Source organism: Salmo trutta, chromosome 7 (assembly GCF_901001165.1).
Source record: "Salmo trutta chromosome 7, fSalTru1.1, whole genome shotgun sequence".
NCBI classification, from domain to species: domain Eukaryota; kingdom Metazoa; phylum Chordata; class Actinopteri; order Salmoniformes; family Salmonidae; genus Salmo; species Salmo trutta.
Window position 1 is genome coordinate 20,096,279 of NC_042963.1, and position 19,770 is coordinate 20,116,048.

Here is a 19,770-nt window from a genome sequence, read left to right on the forward strand (position 1 = left end):
GTGGCCAGATCATATCATATAACGCCGGCATGAATAACAGGTCAGGGCATCTTACAGAACTTGCTAACCTTATAAACGACATTGATCAGAGGCACTCAACCACGCCATCTGCAGACCTCTATAAGGAGAGAATCACATTACAGATGGAATTTTATCAGAGGACCTCCATTTAAAATCCAGACAAAACCACTATGAGCATGAGGAACTGGCCAGTAAACTTCTTTGCCATCAACTGAGGCAATCATCAGCCTCTGACCTAATACCTGAAATCACAACCTCAGCAGATGTGACCACCTCAGACCAAAAGTGCATCAATGCTCAATTCAAACATTTTGAGGAGGACCTTCTAAACAGACACCCGTATTATGCGACATCTACGCAGAAATAAACTTAAGCAGGGGTCACTCCCCCCAGCCATGTCACAGGCCATAATATCAGTCTGAAAAAGACCCGCTGAAATGTGGGTCCTACTGCCCTGTTAGTCTGCTTTGCTGTGACTATAAGATATACTTACTAAGGCTCTGGCTATCCGACTAGAAGCGGGTATGCCTGCAATAATACCCCGCCGACCAGACAGGCTTTAATCACTCAGTAACCTACGGCGCTTATTCAATATTATTTACTCACCAAATTATTCCCCCACTCCAGAAGCCCTAATCTCTCTGGATGGCATTTGACCGTATTGCATTTTAATACCTTTTTACTGCTCTTGAAATATTTGGCCTCACTTTTGTCTCTTGGACAAAAGGCCCTGTATTCAGCTCCTCAAGCATATTGTATGTTCGTACTAACAGCACCCTCTCACTATATTTCTCCCTGCATAGAGGAAATTGTTAGGGCTCTCCTATTTGAGATAGTCATCGAAACCCTAAGCATCTCCCTGAAAGGCAGCGCGGGGACGACACGTATAGATCGAGGACAGGTCCACAAACTCTCTGTATGTCTCAGACGTGATTGGGTCTATCTCAATTCTTAAATCGTTCTCGATATAATCTAGTGTTTTGTCAATGGTGGAGGTTACAAAATCAATTTGACAAAAAGCATACTCTTTCCGATCAATAACGAAGCAATAGATATACGCTGAGTACACCAAACATTAGGAACACCTTCCTAATATTGAGTTGCAATGTGTCGGCACCCCCCCACCCCTTTGCGCTCAGAACAGCCTCTATTCGTCGTGGCATGGACACCTCAACGTGTCGAAAGCGTTTGCCGAAAAACAGTAGGTTTTTAGGGATGGTATAATAACCTTCCAGACAAGTAATTAATTTAATCTTCTGAATCGGACGGACTAAAATTACGGATGTGGTGATTTGTGCTCGTACACATAATTACATTACCTGAGCTCGCCCAGTAAAAGGTATCCCGTCTGAATAAGGATAAAGTCACGGAAAGAGCAGGTGTTCTTGTTTTGTATACGCCGTGTATCTTTTGATTCATTTCCTTTCACGGTAGCCCCCAATACTTTCACCTATGTAGGGATCTGTGTGACTCGGACATTCAAAGACCTGTTCAATTTTAATTTCAAGCCAGCCTTGGAGAAATCTAAGCAGGACCTCAGTCGCTGGTCGACACTCCTCATATCACATACACTGCGGTTGCGGTCAGTGCCGTTTCAGATGAAGGAGGACACATTTTTTTCATGAGCATGGCCTTATTTCTATTACAGCGTATTGAAAGACTCATTCATATTCCATTCACCCAGTTAAATGTAACATCGATAGGTTTAGGCAACTACATGATACTTTCATTTTCCCTATACCCATCATGAGGTTGCTACAACCTAGCCTATGAATGAAAGTTTACAACGTAGGTGCACACAGGTCAAGAGACACATTTGATGTGACAGACAGTGACATTCAATACCGCCTTGCATCGGGCCATAGACTCCACAAGGTGTCGAAAGCGTTCCACAGGGATGCTGGCCCACGTGGACTCCAATGCTTCCCGCGGTTGTGTCAAGTTGGCTGGATGTCCTTTGGATGATGGACCATTCTTGATACACACGAAAAACCTAGAAGCATTGCAGTTTTTGACACACTCAAACCAGTGTGCCTGGTACCTACTACATACCCCGTTCAATCTTTTGTCTTGCACATTCACCCTCTGAGTGACATACATACACAATCCATGTCTCAAGGCTTAAACATCCTTCTTTAACCTGTCTCCTCCCCTTCATCTACACTGATTGAAGTGGAGTTAACAAATGACATCAATAAGGGATCATAGCTTTCACCTGGATTCACCTGGTCAGTCTGTGTCATGGAAAGAGCAGGTGTCCTTGATGTTTTGAACACTGAGTGTATATGTACTTTCATTTGGAATAAAACGATCCCATGGTTGCGTAAAGCATTTTTGGAAAGACATAAAGGAGAGGGGGGGTCTTGCTCTACCCAGTTTCCTCCATTACTACCGGCCTGTCAATATTCACAAGATAACCTTTTGGGTCTCTACGTGCTTAGAGGGGGAAGAACCAACTGGTGTGGCCACTTATGGAAAAGCACTCATGTCAAACATCATCCCGGTCTCTTTAGTCTATGCCTCCCCTCCCATCTCTCCCACCCACCAGTTGGTCTGATCCTGGATCCCTAAATAAAGGGACACATTTCTATGCCGTATGACATTATTCTGAATATTGCGTGTCCCAATCTTAGATAGACATGTGCATCAATCAAGGTTACATTGGTACTATCCTATGCAATAGCTGGTGGACAATAGAATGTTTTTATAAAACAAGGCTACATTAAGTTCTCAGAGCAGAGGTTACTCTCAAAGTAGTCGAGAAATGGCTGCCAGACCATGTAAATCGTTCATGGGAGGAAGGGTTTGGAATCGAGATCTCCGATATCACCTGGCATTCTGCAATTGACAGGATACACTCATCCTCTATCTGCATTAGACATGAGTTACTACAGTTATAAAGTATTTCATCGCCTACACTTTTGCAGGAGTAGACCTGCCAGATTGTAAACAGAAATAGACCCAACCTGCTCTAGATGCCATCAGCTAACCACCACTCTGTATCACATGTACTGGTCATGCCCGACACTAGGTCCATTCTGGTGCTCTATCTTTGAGACTTTATCATATATATGCAATAAAAAAATTGCCCCAACTCCCTTTTGTCCCTATTTTTGGGGCGCCCCCGAAGGGATTACTTTCTGCATTACCCAAGCAGAGGCCATAGCCTTCTCGTCCCTTCTGGCCCGACCACTTATTCCTTTTTAAGTGGAAATCCGATACCCCGCCATCGCATGCGCACTGAGTTAGGGTTGTTATGCCACATCTCAAACTTGAGAAGGTAAAATATTCCACCCGTGGCTCCTCTCAAAAGTTTTCTAAGGTCTGGCAGCCATTTCTTAACTACTTTGAGAGTCACCTCTGCGCTGAGAACTTAATGTAGCCTTGTTTTTAAAAAAAACCAATTGTTATTGTCCACCAGCTATTGCATAGGACAGTACCAATGTAACCTTGATGTGTCTAAGATGTCACATGTCAATCTAAAATGGCAGGGAATAATCTTAAGGGGAACTGTGGTGGACACGGTGCATGACCTCCCAGGGGGCTCAGTGACACTGTGTAAGAGTGCCCCCTATTACATATTGGGTGGAACTGTGAGACCATTCAAGTTGACTACTACTAGGAATAAATATATTTGACCTCATTGCCTTAGCCTGGCATCCAAACTGAGGTGAAGTAAAACAAAGGTGAGCGCAGCATTCAGTATGGTTTAACCAGGCTATCGTTGGCTCTCTCTGCCCTCCACATCAGGGTAAACTAGATGACTAATTGAACATGGACACTGACAATACTGGGAAGAGAAAAAAACATGTTTTATTTTCTTCAAAATATGGTGGCTCTTCTTCTTCTGAATAGATGTCGATGTGGGGTCCTATGAGTCGTGCAGGTTTAGCAAAGCCTGAACTGTGTCAGAGAAGACAGAGAGAGTAGGGAGAGTGACAGAGAGAAAAACATTTTTTGACTCAAACATACTGTAGGTCTACTGTGTCTATTATGTACTTTACAATGAGGTTCTAAAATGAGGCATACTTATTACATGATTAAGGCATCTGACAAAAACACAAGAAACCTATTCAGAAGGGAGCTGTTGTTACAATAGTTCAGACTCATTTCTACTAGTCTCGGCTATCAAGACTATTACAAAGTGCATAGTCTCAAGTGGTTTCCTCTCCCTATCTCATCTCCTTCATCTGCACTCAGTGCCATCTCTAGCCTTTTGGGGGCCCTATGAGAGATTTGGTTGGGGGGCCCCCACCCCACGTGCAAAACCTTTTAGTCTCTTCGCCATCTAAATACAGTCCGGGAGGGGACGACTACTACTCCTCCTCCTCCTCCGTGTGATTCCTTACCTGCTAAGTTCTGCAGCCTCTTCCTCTCGTCCAGGTTGTGCTGGAGCATCTCCAGCAGCTCAAAGTACCTGAAAAGGGAATCCCGGGGCCAGGTGACCTTCTCGTTCTCCTCCTGCTCCTGCATCACCTTCATGTTCTCCTCCACGTACGACTCCCAGTCTAACAGAGGGGGGTAATACGAGGAAACCAGTTCATTAGGGCATGAAACAGAAAAATGCTGTAAAACTGTTTGCAGCAGAAAACGAGTCCAGGGATACCCTCTCTGTTTCAGTTTGTTTTAAGTTTGGTGCCTTTATGATGATCCAGATGGCTCAGACTACTCTTTTAGAGTGCATCATAGTAATGAGATCTCAGTGTCCGGGGCATGTTGGTATGTTCACTAAAATTCTTAACAGAATTGATGTACTGTACCAAATATCATCACACGCTCCAAATGTACTCCCTATGATTTATTGGGTATCACCAACATTTTGACACAAATTTGGTTCCTTGGAAGTTGTGGGAACGTGTGTTTTTGGTTTCAGATTGGTTTCCAGGAACGGAGCCCTAAGTTTCCTGACGGGTATAACTGAACATTTTTTTTTTACGATCTTAGAACAAAACCAAACATTCCAGACTGTTATGGGAACGTTTATTTTTTTGGTTGCAGGGAGATTCTGAAAACATTTCACTTGAGTTTCTGGGAGATTATATTAACTCTCTGAGAACAGAAATTATAGTTTATTTGAAGGTAATTAAATAACATTCTGAGAACATTCTGTAAATGCTATGAAAGTTTTGTTTAGTTATTAGTGAAAGTTTGCTTACAATTACAGTAGGTGTGATCTTGCACACACTTAAGATGGAGGATTAGAGAGTTTTGTTGACGCTGAGAATGGAATGTATATGTAAATAACATTCTTAGAGCGTTCTCTGAAAGTTACCTAAGTTTCTGTGGTTTTTATGGAAAGTTTTCTCCATGTTCTGAGAACAGAATTTAGAGCTTATTGATGGTAATGTTTTTGGTAACATTTAGAATTCCATTTTTTTTACAACATTCCCAGAATATTACCAAGAACGGACATAAAAGAGAACCATACATTCTCCGAAAGTTCTGAGAACATTGCTTAAGTTACACTGTTTTTGAGAATGTTCCCAGAATGTAGTCAAAATATTACATTAAATAGAACCTCATGGGAACTTGTGCAGAATGTTCTGTACTGAAATTCCGACAAAAGATCGTTGTTTCTTAAAGTTCTCTGAACAATTTAAGAACATTACTTTAAATAGAAATATGAGGAAACCTGTAAGAAACGTTATGCTGAAGTACTGAAATTCCCAAAGAAGACCATTGTTTCTTAACATTAAACAATTTGAGAACATTCCCAATGTCAAACCATTTAGAGAACATTCTTAGAATATTATCAAAATGTAATTAAATGTAACCATGTGTGAACTTTTAGGAAACGTTCTGTTAAAGTAATGAAATAAAACATTTTTTGTCAAGTTCTGTCACGTCCTGACCATAGTAAGATGTTATTTTCTATGGTAGAGTAGGTCAGGGCGTGACAGGTGGTGTTTTGTGTTTTTTTCCTGTTTTCTATATCTATGTTTAGATAACATAAATTGCTCTTTTGTCTCATTCTAGGATCACAAAGAAATGGTCCCTATTCAAAGTATGACGAGTATATTACGGTGTCCCAATGGTGGTTAGGTTTGAAAAGAACCCACCTTTTTCTGGAATATTACATCTTGTAAACTTTAGTAGATCCTCAGTGGAAAATGACTCTTCATCACCCTCTGCCACTTTGCTCAGCCTAAATGTATATTTGAATATATTAGACCTAACTTGAACTTTTTTCAATTGTGAATTTAAATGAAATTAATTCAATTGTGTCGACATCAAATTGTTTTATACATTTTACGATATGACAGGGACGAGAACGTACATGAAACCTTAAAAGAAACTGTCTTACCTGGCAAATTTCAAATGACTTATCCTCCTACAAAAAGAAAAGCAAAAACATACATTTTTCAAGATATTTGTCAAAAGACATTTCAATGACATGAACATATTTATTCTAAACAAAGGTACAGTGAGGGAAAAAAGTATTTGATCCCCTGCTGATTTTGTACGTTTGCCCACTGACAAAGAAATGATCAGTCTATAATTTTAATGGAAGGTTTATTTGAACAGTGAGAGACAGAATAACAACCAAAAAATCCAGAAAAACGCATGTCAAAAATGTTAAATAAATTGATTTGCATAGACTGATCATTTCTTTGTCAGTGGGCAAACGTACAAAATCAGCAGGGGATCAAATACTTTTTTCCCTCACTGTAATATACTGGTTAGTTTCTCACATATTGGCCCAGAAAGTAATGGTGAACATCAACATCAAAGACGTTCTATCTTGAAAAAGATAATACTGTTTCATTTCTTTACTGTAATGCTACATCTTATTCGCCAATCACACCGGTCTGTAGCATCCAATAGAACATCTCCACCCTCACCTGTTTATGATCTCAGCTTTAAAGAGATCAGCTTTGGCCTGGATCTCAATCTGCTGTACCTCTTTAGAGAGGTCACTCCGGATGGCCTGGAAGTTATTCACTGGATGGACAAAAAGGAAACAGACAATTAGGTAAAAAACATCTGAGCATTATCACATTAGCGTACCACTTAGACTGCATGCTCAGTAGTACTTATGCAAGTAGTATGGACATTGGAACAGTATGAAATAAAACCGTTTATATCAAACTGGCCCACAAAGTTAGAGAACGTTTTTAATTTCCATTTTAATGTGAAATATCTAGATAAAAGATAAAGACCCACAAACAGTCAAGTCTGAGAATATAAAAAAAGAAAATGAAATAGCTAAATGGATGCTCTTTATCAAAGCATTACGGGAAAGTACCTACCCATAATACCCACAAAGATATTGCGGAATACGAAGGAGCCTATGAGGAGCCAGAGGATGATGTATAGGCCACATATGGCTTTGTCCAGTTCTGGAACTTTGCGGGTGTCGGCGAGCAGAGCGTACCAGTGATCCATGGTGAAGAGGATGAAGAGGGTGATGAAGGAGTTGTAGATATCTCTGGGAGATGATGAAAGTTCATGAAAATGTGTCAAAAATCTTCAAAGATGTAACATGGCTGTAGGTTTTGTTCCTTAACAGAAATGGATTCTGACTGGTTGGACTCTAACCTTATCTGTAATGTAATATCAAGTGTTTGCATTCTACTCTTGAAGGCCTGAGATTTAGGAAAATGTCATGTTTCTCAATGACCACTGTTCACATTAATATCATATTATCTTATCATAACTGAGAATGAGAGAAATACTACTGTTAAATACTTCCAAAGAAATCAAGCTTTCATAGTAAGAGCAAATGTCACACACTTAAAGTTCATATTGTAGACCAGGCCCTCGACGTTGGAGCGAGTGTAACTCTCGAACAGGATGACTCCAACCACAGCGAAGATATAAGCAAACACCAGCAGCAGTAAGAAGATGAAGGTCATAGCCTGTAAACACAGAGATATTTTGTCGTCCTTCTGTAGAATAGTATAGAATAGAGGCACTTCATAACAGTGGGGCCATTTCTATGTTCCATCAGGTCACAAAAGGACCACACATGTATACAGGTAGGACTAATCAAATCAAATCATATGTATTACATTCGACTGGTACAGACTTTACAGTGAAATGCTTGCTTACGAACCTTTAAAAATAATAATACAAAATAAAATAGTAACTAACACAAGGAATCAAATAAAATACACAAGAATGGAGCTATATACAGGAAGTACCAGCACCAGATCAATGTGGAGCTATATACAGGAAGTACCAGTACCAGATCAATGTGGAGCTATATATAGGGAGTACCAGTACCAGATCAATGTGGAGCTATATACAGGGAGTACCAGTACCAGATCAATGTGGAGCTGTATACAGGGAGTACCAGTACCAGATCTATGTGGAGCTATATACAGGGAATACCAGATCAATGTGGAGCTATATACAGGGAGTACCAGATCAATGTGAAGAGGTATGATGTATTTCAGGTAAATACACTACATGACCAAAAGTATGTGGATACTTGCTCGTCAAACATCTCATTCCAAAATCATGGGCATTAATATGGAGTTAATCCCCCCTTTTCTGCTATAACAGCCTCCACTCTTCTGGGAAGGCTTTCCACTAGATGTTGGAACATTGCTGCGGGGACTTGCTTCCATTCAGCCACAAGAGCATTGCTTAGGTCGGGCACTGATGTTGGCCGATTAGTCCCAAAGGTGTTCGATGGGGTTGAAGTCAGGGCTCTGTGCAGGCCAGTCAAGTTCTTCCCCACCGATCTCGACAAACCATTTCTGTATGGTCCTCGCTTTGTATACAGGGCATTGTCATGCTGAAACAGGAAAGGGCCTTTCCCAAACTGTTGCCACAAAGTTGGGAGTACAGAATTGTCTAGAACGTCATTGTATACTGTAGTGTTAAGATTCCCTTCAGTGGAACTAAGGGACCTAGCCCAAACCATGAAAAACAGCCCCAGACCATTATTCCACCTCCACCAAACTGTACAGTTGGCACTATGCATTGGGGCAGGTAGCGTTCTCCTGGAATCTGCCAAACACAGATTTGTCCGTCTGACTGCCAGATGGTGAAGCGTGATTCATCACTCCACAGAATGCATTTTCACTGCTCCAGAGTCCAATGGCGGCAAGCTTTACACCACTCCAGCCGACATTTGTCATTGAGCATGGTGATCTTAGGCTAGTGCGGCTACTCAGCCATGGAAACCCATTTCATGAAGCTCCCGACGAACAGTTCTTGTGCTGACATTGCTTCCGGAAGCTTCCAGAAGCAGTATGGACCTTGGTAGTGAGTGCTGCAACTGAGGACAGACAAGTTTTACGCGTTACGTGTTTCAGCATTCGGGGGTTCTGTTCTGTGGCCTACCACTTTGCTGCTGAGCCGTTGTTGCTCCTAGACATTTCCACTTCACAATAACAGCACTTACAGTTGACCGGGACAGCTCTAGCAGGGAAGAAATTTCATGAACTGACTTGTTGGAAAGGTGGCATCCTATGATGGTGCCACGTTTAAAGTCACTGAGCTTTTCAGTGAGGCCATTCTACTGCCAATGATTGTCTATGGAAATTGCATGGTTGTGTGCTCGATTTTATACTCCTGTTAGCAACGGGTGTGACTGAAATAGCCAAATTCACTAATTTCAAGGGGTGTCCACATTTTGTATATATAGTGTATGTACATAAAGGCAGGGTAAAGCGACTAGGCATCCAGATAGATAATCATATGAGTAAAATAAAGAGTGTGTGAATATGCATGTGTGTTTGTGTTGTGTCGGTATCCGTGTGTAGTGTATGTGAATTTGGGGGAGTGACCATGTAGTGTGTGCTCCCTCTCCGGCCTCTAGGTCACCAGGCTGCTCGTTATGACACACACCTGTCACCATCGTTACGCGCACCTGCGCATCATCAGACTCACCTGGACTCCATCACTTCCCTGATTACCTTCCCTATATATGTCACTCCATTTGGTTCCTTCCCCAGGTGTTATTGTTTCTGTTCCAGTGTCATGTCGGTGTGTTGTTTGTGTTTCTTGTTTTGTATTTAGTTGCGCTTATTTATTGAAACACTCACTTCATGAACTTGCTTCCCGACTCTCAGCGCACTTGTTATAGAGTGTGCATATGGTATGTACAGTGCATCCGGAAACTATTCAACCCCCCTTGACTTTTTCCACATTTTGTTATGTTACAGCCTTATTCTAAAATGTATTAAATACATTTTATTGCTCATCAATCTACACACAATACCCCATAATGACAAAGCAAAAATAGGTTTTTAGAAATTTTTTGCAAATTCATTACAAATAAAAACAGATACCTTATTTAAATAAGTATTCAGACCCATCGCTATGAGACTCAATTGAGCTCAGGTGCATCCTGTTTCCATTGATCATCCTTGAGATGTTTCTACAACTTTATTGGAGTCCACCTGTCATCAATTAATTTGAAAAGGCACACACCTGTGCAGAGGTATGATGTATTTGAGGTAAATAGACTACATAAACAAAAGTATGAGGTCTGAGTATAAGGTCCCACAGTTGACAGTGCATGTCAGAGCAAAAACCAAGCCATGAGGTCGAAGGAATTGCATGTAGAGCTCCAAGACATGGAATTGTGTCGAGGCACATCTCTGGGGAAGGGTACCAAAGCATATCTGCAGCATTGAAGATCCCCAAGTGCAAAATGGCCTGCATCATTCTTCAATGAAAGAAATTTGGAACCACCAAGACTCTTCCTAGAGCTGGCCGGCTGGCCAAACTGAGCAATCGGGGAGAAGGGCCTTGGTCAGGGAGGTGACCAAGAACCCGATGGTCACTCTGACAGGGCTCTAGAGGTCCTCTGTGGAGATGGGAGAACCTTCCAGAAAGACAACCATCTCTGCAGCATTCCACCAATCAGGCATTTATGGTAGAGTGATCAGACAGAAGCCACTCCTCAGTAAAAGGCACATGACAGCCCACTTGGAGTTTTCCAAAAGGCACTTGAAGAACTTTCAGACCATGAGAAACAAGATTCTCTGGTCTATTGAAACCAAGAGTGAACTCTTTGGCCTGAATTCCAAGCCTCACATCTGGAGGAAACCTGGCACCATCCCTACGGTGGGGGATGTTTTTTGGTGGCAGGGACTGGGAGACTAGTCAGGATCGAGGGAAAGTTAAATGGAGGACATTTCAGAGATATCCTTGATGAAAACCTGCTCCAGAGCACTCAAGACCTCAGACTGGGGCGAAGGTTCACCTTCCAACAGGACAACAACCGTAAGCACACAGCCAAGACAATGCAGGAGTGGCTTTAGGGACAATTCTCTGAAAGTCCTTGAGTGTCCCAGCCAGAGCCCGGACTTGAACCAGATCGAACATCTCTGAAAATAACTGAGCAGTGACGCTCCCCATCCAACCTGACAGAACTTGAGAGGATCTGCAGAGAAGAGTGGGAGAAACTCCCCAAATACAGTGCCACGCTTGTAGCGTCATACCCAAGAAGATTGTAATCGCTGCCAAAAGGTGCTTCAACAAAGTACTGAATAAAGGGTCTGAATACTTATGTAAATGTGATATTTCAGTAAGACATATATTGCAGCATTTAAAGTCTCTATAATAGGAGACTCTGGAACGAAGCTCATCCATCTTATTCTCGAGTGACTAGGCATTTGCCAATAGAACAGACCGAAAAGCCTTTCAGTTTTTCTCTTCGCCTCAATTTCACCAGGACACCACCTCGTCTCCCACGTTTTGGTAGCCCATGGAACAAAGAAATATGGTCCAGTATGAGCAGTGGAACAGCTGAGTCTGAGTTGAAGTCGTATTTGAAGTTGAAATCGAGGTTAGTAACTGTCAATCTGATATCCAGAAGTGCTTGGCAGTCATATGTGATAATAGTATGGCTAGAAGTTGACCATGTTACCTGCCTGGGGCCTCATTTATCAACCCTGTGTAAATGTCTCACTAAAATCTGGCGTACATGGAGATTCTAGGATTTAAGTGCACAACAAATTATTGGGATTCATCAAACTGTCACACACAACATATATGCATGTTTTCATTGATAAATCAGACACATACCCGCCTGAAAAACGTCATCCATTCACCTTTTATGTTGACAAAAACACTCTCATTTGCTGTATAATTTGGACATGTTGGAACTGGGCCATGAGCAGAGTGTTTAAATCCTTTGCAGTGACTTTTTCAAACCAAAAATGCATGCCATCTATAGCGAGTGCCAAATACTGGCCGCGCATTCTGGAGGGCTGATTGCCATTTTGAACAATTTCAAAATAAATTATACAGCCTTGGTATAATCTCCAGCCTTGGGATAAACTCTGAGATTACAGGCCATGATGTCGCTCTCTTATCACACAATTATTTTAAGTAGGCTACTAATTACTTTCAAGCATGCTTGGCTATTGAGCGATGGATAAATGTTAGCCTAATTTGTTGTGTAGCGGAAATAAGCAAGTCATGTCAGAAAGGAGAGATGCCCTGCAATACGATTATGATTTAGGCCTATATAATACAAGTAAAAGAAACATATTAGGCTAATTGCTGCAATGCGATCTACTGACAGCAAATGCATGTTTTATCATTAGGCCTACCTTTTAATGTTTTTATTAGTCTACTATTTCTATATTTCCCATGCATCAAACACTTCCATTTCCCAAAAAATAACTATATTTGCTTGCAATACAACTGATCAACCACTAGATGTTGAGCGTATGCATGAGCTGAACGTGGAGATTTTTTGCCTTTATTTAACTAGGCAAGTCAGAACAAATTCTTATTTTCAATGACGGCCTAGGAACAGTGGGATAACTGCCTTGTTCAGAACGACAGATTTGTACCTTTTCAGCTCGGGGATTCAAATTTGCAACCTTTCGGTTACTAGCCCAATGCTCTAACCACTAGGCTACCCTGTTGCCCCAATACTTACACTTTGCTGTCAAGTAGAAATTGATAAATGCCAACCTTTGCGTGAAAACTGACGCGCAAGGTTGAGTCCTTTTCGTGCACACGTACCTTTGAAAAATTTGTCACTCATGTTTGTCCGACTCCCAAAGTCTGTATCACTCAGTCTCTAACTGCACAATAAATGCTGACACCAATACAGAGGGAGTGTAAAACTGTTGGATCCATAGACATAGAATAATAATTATACTGTAATTCTATGGTTGGTTCCCTACCTTGAAAGCTTTGGAGATGGCCAACACGATAAGGCGGATCTGCCTGAATTTAGAGATAATTTTCAGGGAGCGGAGGATACGGAACTTCTTTAGGAGTGCCACAATCTCCAAGTCGTCAGTGTCCACCCCTTTGAAAACCTTCACGATCTCTGGTATAACAGACTGGGGGAGGAGAGAGAGGTAACCTGAGTACTGTAACTGGGATTTGGATTTGGACTTGTATGTACAGTGCCTTCAGAAAGTATTCACATCCATTCACGGATTCCATTTGTTGTGTTACAGCCTGAATTCAAAATTGATTAAATATCAATTTTTTTCTCACCCATCGACACAGAATACCCCATCGTGACAAAGTGAAAACATGTTTTTAGAAATTGCTGCACATTTATCTAGAATGAAATACAGAAATATCTCATTTATATAAGTATCCACACCCCTGAGTTAATGCATAGAATCACCTTTGGCAGAAATTAGTCTTTCTGGGTAAGTCTCTAAGAGCTTTGCGTGCCTGGATTGTACAATATAAAATTATATAAACTAAGTCAAGTTGGTTGTTGATCATTGCTAGACAGCCATTTTCAAGTCTTTCCATAGATTTTCAAGATGATTTTAAGTCAAAACTGTAACTTGGCCACGCAGGAACTTTCACTGCGACTCCAGTGTAGATTTGGCCTTGTGTTTTAAGTTATTGTCCCGCTGAATTGTCCTGGTGAAAGAGGAATTAATCTCCCAGTGTTTGGTGGAAAGCTGACTGAACCAGGTGTTCCTCTAGGATTTTGCCTATGCTTAGCTCCATTCAGCTTTATATTTTATTCTGAAAAACTCCCCAGTCCTTAACGATTACAAGCGTACCCATAACATGATGCAGCCACCACTATGCTTGAAAATATGGAGAGTGGTACTCAGTAATGTGTTATATTGGATTTGCCCCAAACATAACGCTTTGTATTCAGGACAAGTTGGCGGTTGAAGTTCTCTCTAGTGGTGTGGGGGCTGTGGTTTGGCGAACTGGGTGGCTTATATCCTGCCTGGTTGGCCCTATCCAGGGGTATAGTCAGATGGGGCCACAGTGTCTCCTGACCCCTCCTGTCTCAGCCTCCAGTAATTATGCTGCAATAGTTTGTGTTGGGGGGCTAGGGTCAGTCTGTTATATCTGGAGTATTTCTCCTGTCTTATCTGGTGTCCTGTGTGAATTTAAGAAGGCTCCCTCTAATTCTCTCTCTTTCTCTTCTCTCGGAGGACCTGAGCCCTAGGACCATGCCTCAGGACTACCTGGCCTGATGACTCCTTGCTGTCCCCAGTCCACCTGGTCGTGCTGCTGCCTCAGTCTCAACTGTTCTGCCTGCGGCTATGGAACCCTGACCTGTTCACCGGACGTGCTACCTTGTTCCGGACCTGCTGTTTTCGACTCCCTCTCTCTACCGCACCTGCTGTCTCTAACTCTAAATGATCGGCTATGAAAAGCCAACTGGCATTTACTCCTGAGATGCTGACCTGTTGCACCCTGTACAACCACTGTGATAATTATTATTTGACCCTGCTGGTCATCTATGAACGTTTGAACATCTTGGTCATGTACTGTTATCTCCACCCGGCACAGCCAGAATAGGACTGGCCACCCCTCAGAGCATGGTTCCTCTCTAGGTTTCTTCCTAGGTTCTGGCCTTTCTAGGGAGTTTTTCCTAGCCACCGCACTTCTACACCTGCATTGCTTGCTGTTTGGAGTTTTAGGCTGGGTTTCTGTACAGCACTTTATGACATCAGCTGATGTAAAAAGGGATTTATAAATACATTTGATTGAGTATGTGACTTGTTAAGCACATTTTTACTCCTTAACTTATTTAGGCTTGCCATAACAAAGGGATTGAATACTTATTGACTCAAGACATTTTCAGCTTTTCATTTTTTATGCATTTGTAAAAATGTCTACAAACATAATTCCACTTTGACATGATGGGGTATTGTGTGTGTAGGCACAAAATCTCAATTTAATATAGTTTAAATTCTGGCTGTAACACAACAAAATGTGGAAAATGTCAAGGGGTTTGAATACTTTCTGAAGGCACTGTATGTATATATACATAATGCATAGGCCTATATATAGGTTTGTATTTATTTATGTGCGTCTATCTGCATCACATCTACAGTACATTCACATTATTCAATTCCTTGCTGGTTTGACTCTTACCAGCATGGTAACAGCAAAATCAAAGATATTCCAGGTGCTTTTCCAGAAGTTCCAGAAGTTGTCCAACCACTTCAATACGATCTCCAGGAAGAAGATGGCCAGGATGCTCCAGTCCAACATTTCCAGAACCAATTTCACAATCTCCAGATTGGGGTCCATGTTGTCAAACACCTCTTGGGCAGAAAGAATAGTCAGGTTGCCAGGTCTGCTTCTTGTCCAGCCAACAACAATCAATGAGTTGGCTAAAGCAAAGATAAATCATCTGCAAACCTTAGAATACATTTTGAAGCGAAGAAAGATCTAAGCTGAGTGTTGATTACATTTTTTTTTTTTAATTGCCAGGAAAAATAGTTTTGAGATTGGGTGATAGTTATTAATGTCGGAAGGGTTACCACCTTTGAGATGGTGCGCATGGGTAGCCTTCCAAACCCTAGGAACAGCACCCAAGATAAAATATTTCAATGATTCCGCAATCAGGGTAGCAGAAAGATGCAGCAAGAAAGGATTAAGCAAATCAGCCCCAGTGGATTTAAAAAAAATAACTTTTTTACACATCAAGCACATCTCAGTAGAAAATCAGTAGAAGAAGATTCACTAGAAGTTGACAGATCTTTAATTGCGCCTACTGGAGGTTGGGAGAGGGAAGAGCAGTCAACTAACTGACCAAGGGTCAGTTAAACCACCATTTATTTCAAATTAAAAGCCTGCCGAGATAAAATGCTGAGTAAAAGCATCGCTTATCTAATTTTTCTCAGTAATGACGCCAGTCTGACACGATTTGCTTAGGCAGGGAAGGAGAGGAATTTCCACGTTTCAGCGCATTAACTGTTTTCCCAAAATTGTACGGCTCACCAGCAGAGTCTGAGATAGAACTTAGAAAGTAGCTTGATTTAGCTTTCTTAATTAAGGAAGTGTATCTATTTTTCAATTGCCTGAAACACTGCCAATCAGCTACCGAGTCAGTTTGTCTGCCAGAGACTGTAACGCCCTGGCCATAGAGAGGGGTTTTTTGTTCTTTATTTTGGTTAGGCCAGGGTGTTACATTGGGTGGGCGTTCTATGTTCCTTTTTCTATGTTTTGGTATTTCTTTGTTTTGGGCCGTGTGTGGCTCCCAATCAGGCACAGCTGAAGCTCGTTGCTGCTGATTGGGAGTCACACATAAGGAGCATGTTTTTCCTTTGGGTTTTGTGGGTAATTGTTTCTGTTTGAGTATTTGCCTAACAGGACTGTTTGCTGTCGTTTTGTTCATTTTGTAGTGTTCTCTTGTTTGTTTTGAATTAAAATTCTAATGATGAGCACATCCTCTGCTGCACCTTGGTTCCCTCTTACAGACAGCCGTGACAGAGACACAGTATAAACATTTATGAAAAAAGTTATAGAGCCAGTTTAGGGTCAGGCATGCAGCCGATAGAGGAAAGCTCAGAGCAAAACATACAGTAGGATCTTGAAGAGATACTTGGGGAGTTAAGTTTTTTAAATTCATCTGCATAATTATATGAAGATCAAAGTGTTTTGTTTCGTATCTCTAATACGTGCAATGATCACTGATGTCATTAGCAAAACGTCACTTAAGAACTTGTGGGAGCTATTTGTCAAAATGAGGTCAATCAACGAGGACTTTGCTGGGTTTCTTACATGAATCAGTGTAGGTTTGGAGATTAGTTGAGTCAGGTTATAGTCCAGACAAATATTCTTCAAATGATCAGAGGCCATGTTAAGCCAATTCAGGTTCAAATCTTCTAACATAACTAATTCAGATGACATAAAATGTTATAAATACTCAGAAATAGTACCAACAGCATCCGCCAATGCAGCAGGACGGCAGTAAATCCCTGCTACAAACAAGTTAGTATTTTGGCATAAAGCCACATCTATAACCAAACACTCACACTTTTTGTGGATAGTGACACTTAGAGAACATGCATTGATTTCACATGTGTAGCCACCCCTCAGTCTTTTTTTCAGGATATCACACCTGAAGGTGTTGTAATCCCCAATTCCAATGTCCGTATTCATAATCAGACCACTGAGCCAGGTCTTTGTGAGGAACAGAATATCAGGGTAGGTGTCATGCACCCTGAAATCAAGAAGGTCCATCTTTGACATGACGTTCATGTGCAACAGCCCAAGCCCTCTAACTGATTTGAAAACTGAGGGGGTATCCATTTGTGGAATTCACATAGGAACTAATTGCACTGGTCGAGCTAAGCGCTATCTGCTGACAAGAGTTATCGCTGGGATGACAGTGGTATTCAGGGGAGTTAGAGGAACATAAATTAGGTTACTTACATTGACCACACAACCATTTCTACGGGAAATAACATGCTTTCCATGTCCTCTGTTGCTAACTATGACAGGGGGGACTGGAGCACTAACAGACCCGGACCGTACACTTTGAAATATAGTAGGCATTCAATCTACGTAGTGAAACATCTTATGTCATTGAAAATTCCAGTCAATGCTCATACACCCGGCTGTGGAAATAAGGGGATAAAATGCATTACAAATGTTAATGATTATTTGACATTGAATTGATATGATGAGAGACTTTGATATTTTCTTACCTGCTTGTATCTCCAATACAATGGTGTTCAGAATGATGAGGATGACAATGATATTCATAAATATTTTACCTAGAGAATTCTGTCAAGTAAACAGCACACTTGAAAGGAATATGTGCAAAGCTATTTCCTGAGAAAAACACTTGTTCACTTGTAATGCTCCTATGAATAATCATGAAAAACATTGAAAAACTCTTGAGCCCAAACAACAACAAAAAAGACATACATGAGTCTCAAGTACATCACTGTAGTAGAACCCACCCCCCCAAAAAGGTTTTTATATATATATATATATATATATATATAAAAAAAGAGTTTATATATATAGGTAGAGTTTGTTTAGGGTTTGTTTTGAAATGGCTTGCATCTATAGGGTTAATCACTTTACGTCACTGCAGTTCCATTACATTTACAGGTACAACTAAAACCCAAGGCTTTGGTTTTCCATTCAGGACTGGGTGTAAGGATACTCTCTAGAATCCAGTGGGCAAACATGTTCAAGGGCGGATAGTTGGCATGAAGGTTCTCCAGTCGTCCCTGGCGACGGCGGTCCATGGTGATGGTGCTGTCCCTCTGGGGGGAGATCTCGAAGCGCACCAGCTGGTGTGTGTCCTTCCCCATCAGACTGGTGTAGTTCTCCTCGTCTGTCAAATACACACACACACACATGACAGACAGACAGACAGACAGACAGACAGACAGACAGACAGACAGACACGAGAAAAGCATCCTTGTTATTTAGCAATGCCTCTTAAAAACAACACACACGATAAAATCACAGTTTTCCTGTATTGTAAAGTGTAGGCCAAGCAGGACCAAAGTGTGTAATCATCTGAAGTAAACATACTTCTACAAATCTCTTCACAGACAAACACCTCTAATCTCAAAACAACTGAGGCCGATTTCATTCAGACCAAATTGGAAGCTATGTGGGCTACCTAAAACATCATTGGTGCAGTATTTGGGGCTTCCTCTCTGCTCCTCCTGTAACTGGTCCAGCAGATAAAAGCTCTGGATGAGTTTGGACCTGACCACCTCTGCTCTGGGAAGGAACTTCTCAGTGGTTGACTTGCCCCTTTCATTATGGCTGTTGTAGGAGGGAAGATCCATGGAGGGGGGCTCCTGGAAAATGACCATGCAAATTACAGCAATTGTTGTCAGTGATTAGACCCTGAATTTACAGTAAAGTTTTTAAAGAATGCCATTAATATGACAATTTGGATAGCCATAAACTCACAACATGAAACAGTCTTGTTAAATTATTACTTACCTGTGTCCCCATTTGTCTATATGAATATCGTTCAGCTAAGCAAAACGAAAGCAGTTTGACATGATTTCACCTAAGCAGTTTGACATGACTGAAATGTTCCCTTCAACAGAACACAAGTTTGTCATAAATCGAAATGGTATTTTATTATGTGTGACGTCACAACAGTATAATCGTTCTAGAGCGTAATCTCTCACCTGTTGTTACATCGTTCATCAAAACGTGTTTGATGTTGTCTGTACTTCATAAATCAATCAACTCTGTCCGGCTCTTAGTTTAAAATACTGTAGTGATTAATACGTGTAAAAGTACTGTATCATCTGACACAGAACATTTTTGTTTGGAAAGAAAAACCCAATTTACCAATAGTAATGAATAAGCAATGAACATTATAACACATACTATTTTAATATCTGTGATTTTATATTTTCCCCACAACAAATAACGTTTGTTGTGCTGTGTATTTAGATGAATTGAACTCTTGTGATCAATATCATCAGTATTATTTTTTGCGATTTAAGTATGATAAAGGAATGAATGGGGATTGGTAGTGAACAAGGAAATCATGTGTGCCTGGCTCTTATTGGCTGATTCAGACAGTATGACGCTGTTCAAAATCCAATGGTGAGA

General features: G+C 41.1%; 1 protein-coding gene across 1 annotated transcript; it reads right to left on the reverse strand.

Annotated features, from left to right (window-relative positions):
* Positions 1-3,812: 3,812 nt before the first annotated feature.
* On the reverse strand, positions 3,813-19,666 carry LOC115197106 (cation channel sperm-associated protein 2). Its single transcript, XM_029758292.1, has 13 exons — positions 19,144-19,666; positions 18,812-18,995; positions 18,344-18,517; positions 17,877-17,945; positions 15,313-15,485; positions 13,125-13,286; positions 7,756-7,880; positions 7,272-7,450; positions 6,864-6,963; positions 6,326-6,352; positions 6,081-6,166; positions 4,371-4,529; positions 3,813-3,924 (listed from the first exon to the last, which is right to left on the reverse strand). The coding sequence occupies exons 1-13, from the start codon at positions 19,153-19,155 to the stop codon at positions 3,893-3,895; spliced, it is 1,482 nt and encodes a 493-aa protein (XP_029614152.1). The 5' UTR covers positions 19,156-19,666; the 3' UTR covers positions 3,813-3,892.
* Positions 19,667-19,770: the final 104 nt, after the last annotated feature.